The sequence below is a fragment of the Cydia splendana genome, chromosome 7 (assembly GCF_910591565.1).
Source record: "Cydia splendana chromosome 7, ilCydSple1.2, whole genome shotgun sequence".
Taxonomy (NCBI): Eukaryota; Metazoa; Arthropoda; class Insecta; order Lepidoptera; family Tortricidae; genus Cydia; species Cydia splendana.
This window is the reverse complement of record NC_085966.1, coordinates 14,441,633-14,463,306: the sequence shown is the minus strand read 5'-3', so window position 1 is coordinate 14,463,306 and position 21,674 is coordinate 14,441,633. Positions and strand designations below refer to the sequence as shown.

Below are 21,674 nucleotides of genomic sequence, written 5' to 3'. Positions count from 1 at the left end.
AAATTAAATATCGATTGACCGGAGAGCCAGTTGGCCGCATGATTAGTCGGCAGAATCGGCGCTCACGCTTGACTAGGTGCTTTTGCATCGTTCGCTTTTCAGCAAATAATGCTCCGATCGTTTACACGAATCACTGCTCAGCTCCCCTGCGCCTGTGGCCGTGTGTTAACATTGTTTGCGCGAGCGCCGGTGAGCAAACTAATATGACATTGAGACCCCTAACAACTCTTTAATTGGAGAGCGCGTTTATCTTGGTTTATCTGAGTTTGGACTGTGTTAGAAAACAATTGGAATGGCAATGATTCTGTATTTTTATCGTTTTTAAACGTAGGCGACTCGTCTTAACCCAACCAGCATAAGGGTCACCTAAACAACAACACGTTATCAGAGACCAAACTTATACTGGACTTATGCTTGGTACGTGATGGAATACAGGGGTCTGGTTTGAAAGCGCTGTCAGTGAACGCTCTTTCAATTACAGACTGGTTCAGTTAACGCATTTTTATTGAAGTTGATTACTATTGTTAATTTAGAATTTGTTTCGTTTCTTTAACCTATTTTTATTAATATCCTTATGAGTTATGATTCCATTACGCCGCAAGCAATTTGCGTTTATTGCAATAATTTTCTTATCTATTGTTTGCGTTTTTTATGGTATCTCATGTAGCTCGTTAGTAACAGCTATACATACATATGTCGGACCCTGACACCAGAAAGACGTATTGCAGCGTTATAGTTCATTATTTTAGACGCCTGTATAAAATCGATTAGCAATGTTGAGCTACGTATTATTTGGTTGTAACAAAATAAATAAAGTTGCGTAGAGAGTAACGCCGTCTATTGGCGCATTGTTGAAATAAAGTTGCGTAGAGAGTAACGCCATCTATTGGCGTGTTGTTGAACTGAGATGACAGGTAGAAGGCTTTGGAACGTCGAGAGGTTTCTCTCGAGTGAGCGTAGGCACGAGTTGGTGTTTTTGTCGGTATGTTGGTAGACTGGTCGAGCAGGTTTGCCAACTTGACTGAGGCGGGAGCGGAGAGGCTCCGCCGCTGGTAGTTCTTCTTGATCGGACCGAGCTAGAGATCGGACGTACTCGTTAGCCAACCTCGTGCCTAACTCGCTACGTTCCTGAAGGCTTATACCTAAAGGATTATTCTGATAGCTTATAAAATCCCGCGTTCTTTAACCATTTAGCTAAGTGTTTTATTTCAAGTGTTATTTTGATTTCTTATGTTTCATTAGAAGCTTACTTTTGTGAAATAAAGAAATGATGTGTTATGTGTTGTTTTAACTTGTTTTGAAAAGATTTGTCCCTCTAAGTTTGTTGCCGGTCCCATATAGGGCTAAATCTTCTCATGTTAGAGGCGTAGGGTTGGAGCCGGCCTAGTTTGACTTGAATAAAGATTTAAACGGTTTCTTTTCACTTTCATATCGCTCCCTTGAGTTAAAAACAGCAATTAGTTCTTTTAAACATTTAGTACTGAAGTATAGTAGGCACTAGTATGGTTAACGAGTCCGAATGTTTATTTCATGCACTGGTAGCAATGATAGCATACTGGTTTAGCTGTGAAGTAATACATCGAGATACTACCCCACGCGCCCACCGCTTTTAGGACCATCGGGTGTTTCGACATCAGCAAGTGGGATGGATGCGGAGTTTCATGTATTGCTTACACAGCCACCTGGGAGCGTGGTGTATTTCCGTGTGTTTTGGTGACCTACATTCCATAATCTGGACACGTGGTAATGGTAAGCTCACGTGTCTAACCTTAATTGAAAGGTGAGTGCAATTCATTATGTTATTTGGTGAGAATTATTGTGAAATTGTGAATTATGATTGAGGCAGTCTAGCATAACGGTTGTGACGTGACGTCATCTCTGGGATCGTTACGTTTCTTTGTAATCAATTTTTGTAATCCATTTAAATCGAAGCGATCTTGAGTTATTTTGATTTGAAATCCATACTGTTAATTAAAACCAAGTATTAGCTATCACGACGTGATATTATTTCATCGCTCACTTGTGAATCTACCCTCAATAATTGATTTTTCATGAAAATACAATTAATTTTTAAAATCCATTTAAATCTAAGTGATCTTAAGTTATTTTGATGTGAAATCCATATTGTTAATTAAAACCAAATATTGGCTGTCGCGACGTGATATTATTTCATCGCTCACTTGTGCATCTACCCTCATAAAATATTTTTTCATGAAAATACAATGCACCGTTAGAAATTGATCCTGCTGATTTGTCAATGCATAGGATTATATAATCTTTACTAACGTTTAGTAATTCATAAAATTGCGACAAATTATTGCCCGTAATGCCGTGATAGATCACAAATCGTGCATACTATGGAAACATGAGCTACGCATATGAAAATTAATCTTACAGTGTCCTGCAGCCCGAGCCGAGCCAACTTACAAACGCCATTACGCCTGTGACACAGAAGCAGCTGTGCAGTATCATCTGTGCTGGAGATTTGGAAATAAAAGGACAGGTTTCGTTCCAATTGTTTATTAGTGAATTTTATTTTCAGTGTAATGGCGAAGCATAACAGTCTAACGTAACTAATTAGCTGTCACTTTTCGTATTGGCCCATTTTACCGTGTTACTTATTTTTGGAACACATGTTTGTTTGTTCATAGAATGAAATAAAACGCACTCATTGAAGTTTAAATTTTATTCTGAGATTTTTGAAGTCCCGTATACATTGGAAACATGTTTTTTTGTGTCTGCTACATTGCATTTAATAAACCTTTGCGTTTATCCTGCTTACATGATAAACCTGATACCGCGCAAATGATGATTTCAGTAACAGCCAGCTATGATGAACCACCGCTCTGTCAAGTGTCCCGATCAAGATGATGAACCACATCGTGTATCTCGCAATCTGCCGCAGCAACGGCAACTGCAAGGCGGAAAGGATCAGCCTTCGTGCTTGGGTTGGACTTCACCACCACCTGTGACTGGGACGCGTGCATCATGCTTTATTAATCTGGTGAGCAGTTCCCATTTTGTTGGGATTATTTTGAGAGGATTTACTTCTGCATAGAAGTTTTGAGCGAGTTTCTGTTGTTAAAGCTAAAGTAGAAAGCTGAGTTTCTGTTGTAAAAGCTAAAGTAGAAAGCTATCTTTAGTGATTTTGATCAGTGATGTTCAGTTTCAGTTGATCAGTTGACGCTGATAGTACCAATGGTTCTGAGTAACATGATTTAAAGAACCGTTTTTATTTTCTTTTTGGAATTCACTCTTAACATTGTTTTTGCTTTCGATGGACTGAAAGCTTGTACTTTCGAAGGACTGAAAGTACGCCCGATGGACTGGGCAATACTGTCATACTTTCGATGGACTGAAGGCAAGCCCGATGGACTGGGCACTACTGTTTTGCTTTCGATGGACTGAAGACAAGCCCGATGGACTGGGCACTACTGTTTTGCTTTCGATAGACTGAAGGCAAGCCCGATGGACTGGGCACTACTGTTTTGCTTTCGATGGACTGAAGGCACGCCCGATGGACAGGGCACTACTGTTTTGCTTTCGATGGACTGAAGGCACGCCCGATGGACTGGGCACTACTGTTTTGCTTTAGATGGACTGGGTATTGTTTAGTGACCGCATCAGAAGTGCCGGAGCATGTAAGAGGTGCACGTGGTCTGCTTTTTATGTGCAGAATGCTCTTTGCGAGGAGTAGCACTTACGCGGCTGAGATGGTTACTTCTGACGAGGGTCTGGTATCTGCTGAAGGACTGGCAATGCACCGAAGGACTGGTGTTGTTTTGTTTATGTACTGTGTTCATATGAGTAAAATTGGCATTATCAAATCAGAATATTATTTGTTTTAAGATGTCTTACAAAAATTTAGATCACATATGACCAAAGATTTTTTTTTAATGCCAGATAATTTCCCCGTAAATTGATATTGATGACAATGGTAGTGATACTGTCGAGCAATGAATTAGAGCTGTTGTGATTTGTGTTTTTGATGTTTGAGATTGTTCTGTTTTCACATAAATTTGAGAGTATCCGCCAGATGGAGGCGATGATTATTGGAGTGTATCCGCTAGATAGCGGCGATGATTACTGATTATTTTTATTAAGTCGTTGCTCGATGGACTATTTTTGACTAGAGAAATGAGGATTGATTAATGACTTTGAACTATTTTTTTTGTTTGATTGATAATAAAGTTTGATTTTAATAGTAATTTGAGTGAGACCCAAATTGTGGGTCAGGAATGACCGAGCGATAAGATACTGTGCTGAGTATTTTGTTACAGAATCAAATGCATACACCCACACACGAGGACGTGTGTAGCGCAGGACGGCCGTGTCGGACCCTGACACCAGAAAGACGTATTGCAGCGTTATAGTTCATTATTTTAGACGCCTGTATAAAATCGATTAGCAATGTTGAGCTACGTATTATTTGGTTGTAACAAAATAAATAAAGTTGCGTAGAGAGTAACGCCGTCTATTGGCGCATTGTTGAAATAAAGTTGCGTAGAGAGTAACGCCATCTATTGGCGTGTTGTTGAACTGAGATGACAGGTAGAAGGCTTTGGAACGTCGAGAGGTTTCTCTCGAGTGAGCGTAGGCACGAGTTGGTGTTTTTGTCGGTATGTTGGTAGACTGGTCGAGCAGGTTTGCCAACTTGACTGAGGCGGGAGCGGAGAGGCTCCGCCGCTGGTAGTTCTTCTTGATCGGACCGAGCTAGAGATCGGACGTACTCGTTAGCCAACCTCGTGCCTAACTCGCTACGTTCCTGAAGGCTTATACCTAAAGGATTATTCTGATAGCTTATAAAATCCCGCGTTCTTTAACCATTTAGCTAAGTGTTTTATTTCAAGTGTTATTTTGATTTCTTATGTTTCATTAGAAGCTTACTTTTGTGAAATAAAGAAATGATGTGTTATGTGTTGTTTTAACTTGTTTTGAAAAGATTTGTCCCTCTAAGTTTGTTGCCGGTCCCATATAGGGCTAAATCTTCTCATGTTAGAGGCGTAGGGTTGGAGCCGGCCTAGTTTGACTTGAATAAAGATTTAAACGGTTTCTTTTCACTTTCATATCGCTCCCTTGAGTTAAAAACAGCAATTAGTTCTTTTAAACATTTAGTACTGAAGTATAGTAGGCACTAGTATGGTTAACGAGTCCGAATGTTTATTTCATGCACTGGTAGCAATGATAGCATACTGGTTTAGCTGTGAAGTAATACATCGAGATACTACCCCACGCGCCCACCGCTTTTAGGACCATCGGGTGTTTCGACACATATATATTGATGTACAGTGCATGAGCACTATAAAAGCGAATTAATGAACTAATTCTTTAACAATAGGATCTTCAGTATCTTTGTCCGGAAGCAGAAAACAGTATAACATAAGAAATATCGTATAACTAGTGAAATGTATTTTATTGATATTACTGGCAATTTGCGAGTATTACTTGCTCTCATAGTTTTTCTGATAATTATGTGTAATTTAAAAATATTATTCTAAACATGCCTAGGGGCGGTTCGTTTGTACCTACATACATAGATTAAGCGCTCCATGGAGCGTGGAGTATGAAGCTGTCTAGTGTATATTGCTCTTGAAATAATAGATTGTTTTACTTGTTTCAGCCCTAGCGGTACGGCTTTGAGCACGCTGCCGCAACTGAGGGAGTACCTGCAGACGGCCGGCACTTGCAAGTGCGGGCTGCCTTGCCCTTTACGACCGGAGACCACCTTTAGTTTCGACTCTAAGGTAAATTATACATAAAATAGTATAAATGTGTTAATTTAGACATGAAAATTGCTTTGTTTAATGCGTTTGCAACTTTTCTGAAACTTGATACATTATCAGACATGACATAAGAAAGTTATGCTGTTTTTGGAAATGTTACTTTTTGCAGGTAATTAATTATTTCCCTGAACACATTATGTGATACTTGATTAGTCCAGCTTTCGCACGGTTATGTCGAAATCCGTACTATTTGAAGAATCTTTCTCATACTATGCTGTATGTTAGTTTATTTAAAAAACAACATCGGAATAGGTAACGTCTACAGTCAAAGAAAATTTGACCATAAACAGATATTTTAAATTCTAACATTCAAAAAAATCAACGCGTGGTATTACCCTCTATTGGTCTAAGATCCCACATATATGGTCGACCTTCACCAATCTGTCTGACGGCTGAAACTATGAAAATATGAAAGAAAATATGTTCCAGGACATAAATAAATAGGGTTGCCTAAAGAAATATGGTCAAGGCTATTTTTAATAAATTTTTGGAAAAAAAATTTTTTCGGCAAATTTCACCGATTTGTCTGACGATCGAAATAAGTTTCAATGGGAAGTATACAACTTGTACAACATAAATCATCTAGGTTGCCTATCTTTTTCCGGTCACTATTATGTGGTTGCCGTGTTTAAAGAGGTGATTTTATATCGATAATTGTACTCATCTGTCTGACGCTTGAATTATACATCAAAATGATGATAATTTTATTGCAAATACAATGGCATAGGGTTGCCTGCGAAAATCCGGTCACAAATGAGGGTTGCCCGGCTTTTAATTAAAATAAGAAGGGAAGACTTTTAGCGATAACTCATAAACGGCTGAACTGATCAAGTTTCTTTAATTTTATTTGATTGAGTTTTTTAAGCGAAGATGAAGTGAATATTTTAGGAAATAATCGCCTCGAAAGAAACAAAATGTACGTGAGGATTTTTTTTTTCGTGGCAACCCTATGGTGTGGGATATAGTTGGAAAGGTCTTTCAAAATGAAAAGGGGTTTTAGAAGAAAATTTTTTGATAAAGTGAATATATTCGGAAATAATCGCTTTGAAAGAAACAAAATGTGTGTGACAATTTTTTTATCTTTTCAACCTCATAGTGTGGGATGTCGTTGGATAGGGCTTTCAAAATGAATAGGGGTCTTTAAACAACATTTCTCAATAAAGTGAATCATTTCGGAAATAATCGTTTAGAAAGAAAAAAAACAAGTTTTTCCTTCTAACTTTTGAAAAATCTGTCCAAAAAATATGAAAAAAATCATGAAAATAGTGCTTAAAAAACTCAATCAAATAAAATTAAAACAAACTTAATCAGTTTAGCCGTTTATGAGTTATTGCTAAAAGTCTTCCCTTCTTATTTTAATTAAAAGCCTGGCAACCCTCATTTGTGACCGGATTTTCGCAGGCAACCTTATACCATTGTATTTGCAATAAAATTACCATCATTTTGATGTATAATTCAAGCGTCAGACAGATGAGTGCAATTATCGATATAAAATCGCCTCTTTAAACACGGCAACCACATAATAGTGACCAGAAAAAGATAGGCAACCTAGATGATTTATGTTGTACAAGTTGTATACTTTCCATTGAAACTCATTTCGATCGTCAGACAAATCGGTGAAATTTGCCGAAAAAAATTTTTTTTCAAAAATTTATTAAAAATAGCCTTGACCATATTTCTTTAGGCAACCCTATTTATTTATGTTCTGGAACATATTTTCTTTCATATTTTCATAGTTTCATCCGTCAGACAGATTGGTGAAGGTCGGCTATATGGGGGATCTCCTACTATTATTATGTTGAATGAGATGAAGACTGGAAATTAAACGTCTAAAACATTCTTGAGACCCTCGGCAGGTACACCTGCGCGCAATTCAAAAATACTTAATTGCTTACTGTTTCTATGGTTACTCCAGCCGTCACACAATTCCAGTTATCGGAATGCTCGCGCCTGTCTCGTACTACTTTTTGCGCGGTGGAAATGATTCCATTTAAGCCCACTGCGGCGTCTGCTTTTTGCAATGATCACTACAAACTCAAAACGTCGTTTATATAAATTTATGAGTGTTTATTGCACCTTACACAAAAAGTGGAACCATTCCCGAGATAATATTTTATCTGGTTAGAATGACCATGTAGCTCCAAGGCGTCTTCAACGCTGCAGGTAATTAAGTTTACTATCTTGTTCGTTGCAACGTTTTCACACGGCATTTAAACTCTGCATTTATCAATCTTCTGAACAATGCCGCGTAACCGCGGCAGTTATAACACTTGTAATGTTAACATTAGTATAGGATTCCTCAGAGTCGGAGCCAACAAGGTGGCTGCAAATATCTGCATTAATTGCCAAACGTTGCTTATATGTTTTACAATAATTCATCGTTGATATTTTCTTAAAATCTGAATTCCTCAAACCGCCGCTCGGAAAAAGTATGGCGGTTCGTCTGGTAAAATAATTATTTTGGACACATAAAAATAGTAAATCAATGTTCGTGGGGTGCCTCTTTAAACAGACATAGAATCTATTACCTTTGGACTATAGGTTACATTCGTACGTACGTTGATAATACATATCTCGTATCAACGGGCCTCCGTTGAAAGGATGGCGTCCTGACGTTCGACAGCCTTATTGTTTCTATAGATAGAAGACACCTTGTTAGTCACCTCTATTGCTAGAAATCAAGATTGAAGGTGTGGTATCTATTGAAGTTCCTTTGAAGTAGTGTCAAAAACTGGCAATAGGGTATTTTCCTACTAGTCAAATCAGTTACTTTTATAGAGCTGTCAAAACGATTTGCTCATATGGAATTTATATGAAACATTACATCGTGACGTCACGGTCAACTCACCTACTTTTTATATTTCTATCCGATTTATTAAATAGAACTTGTGTTTAGAAATAACTCCTATTTGTGATTTCTAATAATTATCTGGTGCTTTATTTCATGCATGGTGTAAAATAATTTGTTTTTAATACAGTATAATACCCTATTACAATAATTTACATAAGATTGCTGTACTTACTCTTATTTGCTAAAACTGTAGGTGTAGGTGTACTTATGTGTTACATATTGACAGCTGTTTACTAAATTACACAGATCAATCAATTGACTTTAGGTATTACTATTATACAAATTTACCTCCAATAATTAACTTTCATTAAATTTATTCAAAGAAATGTTTCAATTTCATCGAGTGAAGGGTGGATAGCGGAACGAACAGAGGCAAATTAATGTACTTGACAATAATTATCATGTCTCATTCACACTACAATCGATAATAAAATTGCTTATGCGTATTTAAGGTTTATGTTTATATCAAATACTAACATAATTACTGCCATAATAGTGTCTCTCTTCATTGACTATATAATTATATATGAATATGAATAATAACAGAAAACAAACAAACATACATTTTACTGCTTTAAAAGCATTGTTGTATTGATAATAATTATGAGTAACAACTACACATCAATGTTGCAGAAATGTAGACGAAGGTTATAAAGTGTTTAATGTGTAATTACACGTTTCACTTGGTTCAATTCCTTGATTTCCACATGATAAGTACCTATGTGGCAATAAAAAACTAAACATCGTGATATCGACTGATTTTACCTATGTGTATTTGATAACAATGATAACGTATAAATATGTACTTATGTTGAAAAACATTTGACAACAATTATGGAACCCAAAAGACCCATACCATAGTACAATGTCAATATTCTACACAAAGAGAAAATTATGGACGAACAGATAGGTACGTTAAGCCTTAAATACCTCAATCTTGTAGTTATGTTATGTACTATTACCTGCGCAATAATTAACTCACCTAATCATTGGTTAGGTACGCATGTATACCTATACCAAACGTGTGTTGAAATTGAATTTCTAATTAAATATTCCGTGTCCTTGGTACTAGTGACAATGTAAAGAAATAAACAATACAGAATTTTGAAGAAGCCAGGCCGTGATTGCGACAAGCGATTACATTTTTATAGCTTCAATTTACTTTGCAATACAAATGCAACATTTCAAATTCAGGTCTCGATTCAAATCACAGCGCTGAGCGGCTAGATAGGTCTATGGGATCCCATCCATCGCCGACAGCACGAAAAGATACGAGAGGGTCGATCCGTCTGAATGTGAAATCGAGATCTCGCAGAGTGCATCTCAAGACGAATGCTCGGGACAAAGAGGAATCGATGCGAGCGCAGAGGCGGGGCAGGGGGGAGAGTGCAGCGACCTCCCCCCTCTGGGCCGTGCAATTTGTACATTTCAAGTGCACACAAAGGCGAGGCGAGGAGGTCGCAGCAAGCTTTGACAGAATTAACTTGTCCGTCGCACGAATGCGAAAGCCCACCTTTATTGGATCGCGCGGACAAACGAGAAGGAATTTTAGATGCATGCAATTTCGAGTCGGAGCGTTAGACACTCCACGCTTCGCTGCACTTTAATTCACTGAGTGTTGGACGTCAATCCTTATTTCGCAACGTGTAGAAAAGCAGTGTTCACTGTTTGGCTAATGGAGGGAAATAGCCGCAAATGTTCGCGCTTTGTTTTACACGTGCGCTAAAAGCCAATAAAAGGAGAAAGCCCGAATCGATTGCGGGGACGATAAAATTAGCAAAAGTTTTATCATTACTCATTATTGTCGGATAAAGTTATTAAAAGTATGTTGTGTCTGTGTGTGTAAAGTATGTGTCTATGTTTACCTAATTGGACATAAATATTGTACAAAATGGATCGGAGTCGGAAGGATCCGATCTAGACCATTATTCTGATTGTAATAACAGAATTGTTATCGATATGATCTGTCAGTATCAAATGTGAGGTTTCTGGTTGAAGAAATGTCACTTTTGACACTGACAGATCATGTCCATTACTAAAGTAACAAAACCCAGATCAAATTATAACCGGTTATTTCAATTCAATTAGACTAGGTAAGCTTCCTGTAAAACTTTGTTTTCTGCATTAACACTTTTTTGCTGTCTCTACATAACAATAGAGTCATCATTTTATCGTGTCATTTATACCTAACCATGAAGTATGTCATAATGTTTGCATAACTTAATGCTTAACCGTGAATGTAATAGATTTATGTTAATCATTTCAAGATAGGAAAATAGATAGGTAATTGCGGCTTTACTAACCGTCTATTCTAATGTAACAGCATTTGTATTATACATGAGAACAGAATTTTATCTACAAATGATCTATCTGAGAGTGCTTAATACATAGACTAACCTACTTAATCGAATATTTATGCTAGCCTCGCTCGGCAGTCCGCGGCCGATCACACAACACTTCATTACCACTAGATCACGCATCGCATGCATATGTATTCATTACAACCAATTTATGAGACTGGTTTGAATGCCAGTTGATATTAACGCAGACAAGTCAGTGGTAAAGACTGATAGTTGCCATAGAAAGTTCATAACGCCTTACATTAGTGAGGTGTCATTTTCCATATATTTTTTAAGACGCTGTGACTTGAGGTCGAATAGGGCTCGGTAAGTGGCCCGGGGTGTCGCCATCCACAACAATGACGAGAAATACGACTTGTACCTATTGATTAACAGTCTATAAAATTTACTTGTCTTTGATATTACGAACGCTATATCCGGATTAATGACGCAACTTTTGAATTGAATGAGACACATCTAGTACATTTGGGACAAGCGATTTGATTGCTGCCTATGGTGGTCTCGCTAATCGATATGCGTGAATTTCGTTACTTTCTGCATGAATAGCGTAAGATTATTCATTAATATCTTATAGAGTTCTAACCGGTTAACTATAATGTAACATTCTTTATAACATATTTTGGTAACGTTTTTTATAAAACGCGACTTTCATAAAATTCTTAACAGGCTTTTTTGTTGTAAATCATGTAATAAATACATGAATTAAAAACATATTTATAATGGCGTTATTTATAAACGCGCTACAAGCCTCATTAAGCTATTAATCGTTTGTCTTAATCTGTCATTTTAATTTAAGGGGCCGGTATATGACGTTTTCGATTTAGACCTCACTTTGTAACCATAATTTGTTCAATAAATGTTTGATAATTGCATTAAATTACACGTAAATTTATTCACGAAGAAACCGTGTACCGACTCTTTATGCAATTATATTTTTAATTTGCTGTTATTCTCTACAAATCGACACTAAAAGTATCAAAAAATCAAAATATGGAGTTCCGTTTGAGACAGAAGCAAAACAATTTTGTCTTTGACAGTAATTTAATTATTGTATGATTTTGGAAGCTAGATAATTCAGCTACCAATTTATTATCGATTTATATTTTTACTCACAAAGACAACACAGAAATTCAATCTCAAATGTAAACTTTCGAACAATTTCCATACATTGACGACATCACTCAAAATTCTTCTTCAAGTCAGATGCCCGTTGGGGCTACACCGGAGCACACGTGTACTTCTTCAAATGAAAATGACAGCTTGATTTTCTTGCTTTTGACAATTATATTGACATTAAATCATATACGCACACGAGAAAGCATACCAGTAGATAAAATGTATTTCAAAAAATAGGGTACATAAATATCAGCTCGCGTCTCATTTAAATTTCATTTGCTGTTATTTACGGGTCATTATTGTTGAAAACCGCAGTAAACTATCTTAAAATAATACGATTACAGTCGAATTTAAGTATTATCTTCCTTCAAAACTCGCTTAAAATGAAAAAAGTTTAAAGACTCATCTTTACAGATTGGGATCAATTTTTATTATGCTGGTATCATTTTGCGTCATTTTAAAAACGTATTTGACTTCTGTATGTCAATGAATTTTGATGACAACTGTAATCTTGTATTATATTATAGAACTTTTATATTAAAATATTGCCTATTAAGTCTTGTAACTAGATCTGTAATACCATGGATTGCGACGAATAAATTATTATGATTATGCCGTTCGGTCCGTCTATATGTACGAGTATAATGCGTGTACGTGCTGTTCTCTGAAAATCTTCAAGAAAAAATAAAGGCTAGACCAGCACTAAGTACTAGCAAGTTTTTGCGGCTTTGGAGACCGAGATGAAGCTTACAGGCCAATAGCGTTGTGGCCTGGTTATTGTTATGTATACCTATGTATCGAATGTTTTATAAATTTACTATAAAAAGCAATGTTTTATTTCGATTAGGTCTACATTTTGTGCATATTGCATATCTGAAGTATTTTCGTACTAAACTTGAAACTTTCGTTGAAACTAAATAAAATAATTATTCCAAATGTACAGTCACCTGCAATTTATGTTACACAACGAAGGCCGCAAAAATATCTGACACGATCTTATTTGTAGAACCATAAGAGCATGTCACATATTTTTGCGACCTTCGAAGAGTAGGTACCGTCATTACTCGTTATCATCAACTTTGCCCGCTTTTTTTTTAAACACGAATTTCTCAAAAAATATCACATCATATGACTTTTTTTTGCTCAGCACGTCCATTGTGATCAAACGCATCAGTTTATGTGAAGAAAACATTTTTTTATCGTGTTTTTACCCATTTTTTTGCGTTTTAGAGGGCGGGCAAATAAAAAAATATCCGGGGTTTTCGCCAACATTGCCCACGTCAATTTGGTATTCAAATACAGCTCGTATATATGATGATGATGTCTAAGGATCACTTAAAGGTTTTGGGCAATCCTACCATTCCCTGTTAATAACTTAGCGATAAGTGTAAAAACTTTTAAATAAATTTGGCAATGTTGCCTACCCGTTTTTGCCCATTTCCAAATAAGGCTCGCCTAAGCATTTTACAAAGGCTAGGGTTGTCACTTTTGAGAAAATCTGTTACAATAGTGTAATGACCAAAAATATGATTTTTGTTGTGTTTTCATTCGTTAATGGGATAAAACATCTAAATAAAGGATAATAAGACAAATTAAATACAGTATATATTTATAAACTTATTTTAGTGTACAAACATAACCTTCTTTTACTTGCGAAGTTGGGTAAATTAGATGAAAGTGACAACCCTAATCCGTTTTTGGTGGTGGGCAATGTTGGTATGGATGCCAAATTACCGGATTACTTTGCCCACCGCTAAAACTTTTGTGTATTTAGGCCTTATTAGTTTAAATCTCAATAGACATAATCTATGCTTCATGTGTTATAACTGAAACCCGGAAATATTTGTCAAAGGGTTCTCAATTTTTTCTACTTGCATTCATTATTTATAAATTTTTTGCCCGCCGAAATATACCCTATATTAGACAACTCGCTCAAACTCAAAATTCCCAAGTCAAGTTATGCACAAGTTTGGCATATACTTTGTCAGAAATATAACCAATTTTCTACTAAAAACAGCAGGGTGGCCATAACTATTATCAATTTTTCTACATTAACGAATTTGTTTAAAATTGTCGTTTTGGGCAAAGTTTCCCTGGAGGCAAAGTTGGCGCTAATGACGTAACATATTATTGCAGGTGACTGTACATAAATGTTTCGGTGATTTTGAGATTATTTTCCAGGTTAGTTTACTAACAATCAAGTTATGCAGATACCGATTTCGTGAACGTATAAGTAGTAAGGTACCGCTATTGTTTAGCGATACCGATTATTTTTGAAGGTAAAACTATACCGGTTGAAATATAAAAATATTAAAATTACAGCAGGGACAATCATTTTTTATAGGTGTACCTAAACCATCATTGGCCGAGCGTTAGCAAAGGTCTCCGTTTCAGCTTGGGCAAAAATGCTTTTGTATGTTCTCCTTTGCAGATCACATTTCTCAACTGATTCTCGTGAAAATTTGTAAGCAGGTTCGATAGAACTATTCTGTTTCGCTTTATCCGCCAAAATGGAATTGCCACCCTGCTGAAACTTTATTTATTTAAATTCCTATTGAATAGATTTTGCAACTTATGAAAAACCGTATAGAGTAGTAAATAACATTTTACATCTGACTTAATGACATCTTGTTTTATTCGCTTTAATTGTACAAAACGCGTATCTCGACAAAGCAATAGTAGGTAATAAAACAGTCAACAATCAAATGAATTAAATAGGTACGTCACGTGTGACATGAACAGACAAGGAAAGCAAGATTAAATGCATTGTTTCTCTTTCATCTTTAAATGGAATGCTTTTACCCTCAAAGGAGGCTAGTGGTCAATACTAAACTAAAAGTCCAATCTTAAAAAAACATGATGGGTCACTGACCTGTCCCAGTAAAGTGAGGTAGTGTGCGTGAAGTGCGCTTGTGTGTGAAATGGGGTAAATTGACAGAATCTGATATTTTACCCACCGCTACCGTCGCCTTAAGTAGGCATGTATTTATTTGTAAGTAAAGTATAAAACATAAATAAACTAATTGAGGCTTGTAAAGTTTTATGAATACGGGGCTAAGTATTTGCTTAAAATATTTACAACCGTGTTGATTTTTATTGTAACCGCAATGTTGCCTACTTGAGTGACTCAAAAGTAAAGCTCCTTTACAAAAACAGTTTCATTATTCACATACCAAGTACTAATCCGCTTACATACTTGCAGTAGGGCGGTGCAGAGCACTCGTGTCTCTCCAGGCTTGCATTGTTAATATGTACATTTCAATGTAAGTTACACTTTCGTTCATCTTACCGTTTTGCCTGTTGCAATACTCACCCCCTTATTCAAACGTGGTTCAAAGTTAACAAACCCTTGTTAAATATTGTCTTTTTTGTTTTTATTTTGTTTCTTTATTGTTTGAAAATGTTTTTTTTTATGTTTTTTATAATTGTATATATATGTTAGTTTGTAAGGTATGTATCTATGGGCCTCAGTAGCCTGAAAATAAATGCTTTGATTTGATTGATTGATTAACAAACAATGCCATAATGACAGATATGGAATAACGATTATCAACGGCTTGTTAGAGTTGACAGGTGTCTATGAAAAACGACGTTAGGTACTATGGAACCGATTTGCGATTACTCCGGCGAAGACTAGATTTACAAGTAACTTTTTTGATATTACATCCTCCAATTGGCAAGTTTTCGACTTTTTTATGCGTCTATTGTATAAGCTCCTTTCCAAACTTAGTTGCTATGGTATTAGAGGTAATGCCCTTGATTGGATGAGAAGTTACTTAGTCAATTGAATCCAATGTACTGAAATCTCAAGAATGGTTACTGGGATAATAAACTTATAAGGGAGAATTACAGGTCTCAAGGTCGTGTCAATGGGTCAGGGGTACCACAAGGGAGTAATTTAGGCCCTTTATTGTTCTTGCTGTATATCAACGATCTGCCGCAAGCAACATCACAAAAGTGTATACTTTTCGCAGACGACACAACATTAATAATAAAAGGAACTGACAAAATTATGTACGAATCGAACGTAAATAAAGCACTAACTGATATTAACACATGGATAGAAAATAATGACCTCAAAATTAATATAAGCAAGACTTCATTTTTACAATTCCATTCGTATAACTCAAATCCAGTACATTTAAATGTTAACCTTAATAATACTCCTATTGAAGAAAATCAAACAACGAAATTCTTAGGTTTAGTTATCGATCAACATTTGAATTGGAAAGATCATGTGGACTTGATATGTTCCAAGTTGTCGAGGTTTGTGTTCGCCTTAAGAAGTCTAAGGAATTCAGTTTCTGTTCGGGCCGCGTTAACTGCTTACCATGGGTATGTGTCGTCCACTCTCAATTATGGACTTTTGCTCTGGGGCAATTCTGTTGACGTTCAGAGGGCATTTATAATACAGAAAAAATGTTTAAGAGAAATAGGTGGAGTTCGATTTGATGATAGCTGCAGACCTCTATTCCAAAATTTTAAGATTCTCCCCTTAGCTTCTATGTACATTTTAAAGGCATGTCTATTTATTAAAAGTCATCCAGAATATTTTAAAAACAGAGAAGACATGTTTGCAAGGGAGCTACGAGCCCAGTATAAAAATATGATATACCAGCCAGCTTGTAAATCTGATATCTATAGAAAAAATGCGTATAACATGTGTATTGTTTTGTTCAATAACCTTCCTCATGAATTGAGAATATTGCATGGAAATGAATTTAAGAAAGAACTGACTAAGTGGCTACAAGATCATTGCTTTTATACTATTAAGGACTATTTAAATTTCAAATTGTGATATAAATTCATTCAAGACATAACTGTGACATATCAAACCATTTTTTTATTTTAGCTTATTTTTTAATTTGAAATTTTTATATGAGCAATTTTAAGTATTTCTATTTTTAATTTTATTTGTAATGAATTGACATTGTTTTATTAAGATTATTGAAATTTTATGCATGTACCTGATGATGTACCCTACTAGTAAATGTAATTTTACAAACATTTTGCATGTTGGCTTTATGTCGACTGAATACTGAAACTAAAACTGTATTAAGACCTAATTGTAACGTATTCTGGCAAATAAAATTTCTATTTCTAATCTTGTATTGTATTGTCTTTCTTCGATGTTAAGTACCACACCTCATGGTGATTTCTGTCCGTGTTTTTATTCTCCACTTCGCACTATCCTCGGTCTTCGGGTACCTGGCTTGCATCTTATAACTCTCCCATTTTGTTTAGCACGACGTCTTTCCACGTTGTTTTGGGTTTGCCTTTGGATATCGTCCAGGGATGGAAGTCGACGATGCTCTTTCATTTTATACGTAGCCATTGACATGCATGTCATGATGTCATCCTTTTTATTCTTTAAAATGTAGCGTTTTATCGCAAGCGCCAAGCTATTGAAACAGCTATGGATAGCTATCGGTATCACAACGAAGCGTACACCCACTCCACATAGTTGACAAGGCTCGTTTTGTAGCGATTATCTTGTTACATGCGTTTACACGATGGTTCGTGGTTGTTCCCCATAGAGAGCACTTCACGTAACATTCTAGCGATTCGTTCATTTAAGTATATTCTTTTTCTCTTTTTAAATCTCTCTTTGAAAACATGGCTATAGGAACACAAACAGATAAGAGTTGGACCTTCTCACCTATTATAACTTAATAAATATATACATGTGTTTGCTAAAAGATCTAAGAATTGTGTACATAACTTTGATAGATGGTTGGTTGGTTAAATGGATCTTATCCTTTAGCTATATGCGTCTGCTGGCACAGCCATTGTCAAATAATAGGAAACAGACGTCAGAGTCCGGATGTACCTCAACTAGCAAATTGATATCTGTCGCTTACTTTATTAATTCAATCGATATATATTCCGTCTATAAATAGCCAGAGTTAACCAACAAGCGATAAATATAGCTAGTGCTATAAAAGTACGGTTCCAATTATACAACCACGTGCGATGCTCCGCTGAGCCTGGCTATAATAACTCGCGAGCGCTTTGTATTATTATTGGTTTCATTATTCAACTTGCTTTCCCACAGTACACATTGGAGTCGTTAGTTCAACTGATTATTCTAGGCGCTTTTTTGGGTTGTTATTAATAATTCTATCTTTTGTCTTCCTTTCCTTCTCAAATAAACCAAACGGTTGACAACATCGTTTTTCATTTGACGCATAAGCTTGACTGGTGGGATTGAGGCTCAAAACCGATGACATTGGCAATGAAAACGAGCGAAGATTATGTGACAAGGGTGAGTAAAGTTATGGTTCGCGCCGTAACGACTCGTGGAGCACGGCTGCAAGCGCCCGCGGGCACGATACCATCGCATCCTGGCTTGCATTCCAGTAGCTTACCAATCACGAGCTAGTGGAAAGCTCAGGAAGACCAGTATTGGTTGTTATGGATCTTGAGGTCATGTTATACTGTTTCTCCTAAGAGCGGCGCTCGCGCAGCGAATAGGAAAAATATCACAGCCCGGCCTGGCTGCTGTGACGTTTATGGACCATTACCCGCTACGGACGACCATCCAGATTGCTCGCCACTACAACTCACAGCTATCTAGGGAACTGTCTTACGTTACGTCATACAATCCTTGTAAACTCGAGCACTCAAATATATCGACAATAATAAAATAGCCTAATATTGTTGTAACTATATTTATTTAGGCTGTAAAGCGATAAACCCATAAAAGTACCTTCTAATGTTTAAAGATTACTTACTGCGGAAGGAACACACTTTATCGGATACTAATGCCGTCGTAGCTATTATTCGTTAGTCTTTATTCTATTACTTTGACATTTGTTGGAATGGTATGCCAGATAAATCAGGTAGATACCTACGAAAAGTTAATACATACACGATTCCCAATTAATCCGTCTCGATTGTTGCCACGGGCCACGGCACGGATGTTGTGTAGTCTGCCTGAGAACAAAGAACCGTTCCGCGTGGCAACAAGTGACATTTAAACGATCGATCGAGGTCGTGATCCTTGTATTCGAAGCTGCCGCTGATTGAAAGTTGCGATGTACAGCTCGGTTTGGGCATCATTTATTTGAGCCACTCCGGCACAGTATAGGACAATGGCAGTGAAATATCTTCGGCCGTTTAGGGATTCTCTCGGCATCATGTGCGACGTACAATTCTCCTAGCTTTTACTAATCCAGATTAAGGTAATCCCTAGCGGTGCCCTTGTAACGTCGTTGCACTTGCACCTGGCTTGCGCATGGCACAAAAATTTTTAGGCTAACACTCATGTAGGTATATATGTATACAAATATGTAGGTAGGTTTGCAGGAATGCTAAACTAATACATAGTTTTATTTATTGTACCTTTGTTTAATGATAGAATTTTCTTAAAATAAGTCGATACTAACTCAGTTGACTCATTAAGTTAGGGTTACCAGATGACAGGAATTTTCCTGACATGTCAGGAATTTTGGCCTTTTGTCAGGAATGGGGACGGAACACGAAAATGTCAGGTTTTTTTTTAATAGTACCTTTTTATTAACTTAAATTAATAAAACGCGGCTATCGGCTCAATCGGGTGGCCATCGCTAACGGCTAGACCCCCCCCCGTCAAAATATGAATGTCAGGAAAAATATTCGGAAATCAGGAATGTATTCAGGAAATTCTAAATTTGTATCAGGTAACCCTACTAAATGTGAACTTTTCGCACTCAAGCAAGCAGGTTAACGATTTCACCTCGAGGGTTTTCTAATGGCGACATATCAAAATGCCAACCGCAGCGCTGGGAGAAAGTTGCAAATTATACCGCTTATTTGCCTATTTAATCTTTACGTTAGGAATTGTTGAATATATGTCAAAATGGAAAGTACTCCGCTAATAAGCGACAGGGGCGCTTTTGAGCATAAAGTTGTACTATCAGAGGGGGTACGGAAAGATGGACCACCAGAATAGGCGCCAAGTTTTTTGGTCTCTTATCAAATAAAAAAAAAGGTTAAAGCTTTCCCTGTAGGTGTATGTTTTTCCAATACCTAAGGGAATTTTATGACGAGAACGAACCATGAGAAGGAACGACACCAAAACCACAATTTCATCCACACTAGCATAGTCTGTCGGATTCCAAATATAAATTAAAAAATATATTATACAGTGTTTAATAATCATAATTAAAACAAGTTCATTTATATTGAACTGTAGTTTATTAATACAATTACCTTAATAGGATACTGTATGTCGCTCTAACTAGTAAATGTTTAGTCGGTTTCTAAACGCCGACTTTCCCACCGCCGGTGAAAGTGCGCTCGCGCAGGGCCGCACGTAACATTCCGATAGGGAATATAACGCTTAGAAATTGTTACAAGTTTTAGGCTTAAGTATATTTGACTCGTGAGTTTTTCTGATAAACAGCGCCATGGCCCCATGGCGGAGGACTAATTATAAAACCTAAAGGGCAAGTCCAAGTACCAGTAGGTAGAACCATTTAGTATTGCGATGATTGCTTTTTTAAACGTACGTTTTACTTTTTTTTTCTATTGTCAAATCGTCATAGATTTGACAATAGAAAAAATATACAGAAAGTAATGCTCTCAGGTGGCTGCTATCTTAATCATTCACCATCGATTCATAAAAGAGACACCATCATGACTATTATCTAAACAAATTATCGCCGATGAGCGTAACTTACAGCTTGTAAGTAGTACACAATTAATTGTATTCTCTATTAGAATAACTTATTTTATAATTTTATAGTTGTGTATAATTTGGTATGTTAATCTAAAATACCTATGGGTAGAAACATAGGTACTCATTAACCATACCTATTAACCATAATAGCGCTCTAAACTTCAGTAATAGTATTAGTAACCATCTGCCACATGCATAAATTATTCTTTCGGCTAGTTAAGAGGGGCTAGTACCCACATACACTATCAGTCAGTCAACACGTGCATATGGCACAGCATAATATATGTATTCACCGACGCTCGCGACACGCTCTGCCGCTCCGATGGCGATGGCGATACCGAGATAGCTAACCGAGCTCGCTTTGTCTACAATCTACAAGCTTTGTTTATTGACCATTGTGAGCCCTGAGATCAGCTCCCGATGTGGAATGGAGTCGTATACCATCCTCGAAGGGACAATAGCTACAACGCAGCTAATACTCCGTACATTCTTAGTGCCTTTTTCTTTTAAACGGCAGTAAAATGCACAATCAGTTGTAGGTGTTGTTCAGACGCTCTGAACTCGCTTATTCACTTTGACAGTACAATATTATGCTGTTAGCACGCATTGTGCTTTCAATGTTTTCATTCGCCCTCTTTTGCTTACTATTCTTACCAGTAGGATGTGGTTTATGGGGCAATTGAACTCGTATGTGGGTTTGCTATTGTATATCAATCATGGTATTGACACTTTGACGGCTGACTAGCGAACTCGTTCAGATTTACTATGCACATATGGATATGTTTACAGTAAAGAGTGTTAATAATTGTCCGAATAAAGACGCAAAATATATAGTGACAAGCATTGTTTTTTTAAACCGATTAACTATTTCAAATTCGAATCTCTTCATTCCAAAAACCAAA

The 21,674-nt window shown here is 36.7% G+C and overlaps 1 protein-coding gene across 4 annotated transcripts in view; it reads left to right on the top strand.

Moving 5' to 3' along the window:
• Positions 1–21,674, top strand: part of LOC134792203 (uncharacterized) — an 81,365-nt gene that overhangs the window by 20,971 nt on the left and 38,720 nt on the right. For all 4 annotated transcript variants that reach the window (XM_063763447.1, XM_063763446.1, XM_063763448.1 and 1 more), the window contains exon 2: positions 5,621–5,744. In XM_063763447.1, coding sequence (XP_063619517.1) covers positions 5,621–5,744 — 124 coding nt within the window. The remainder of the gene's footprint in view (positions 1–5,620; positions 5,745–21,674) is intronic.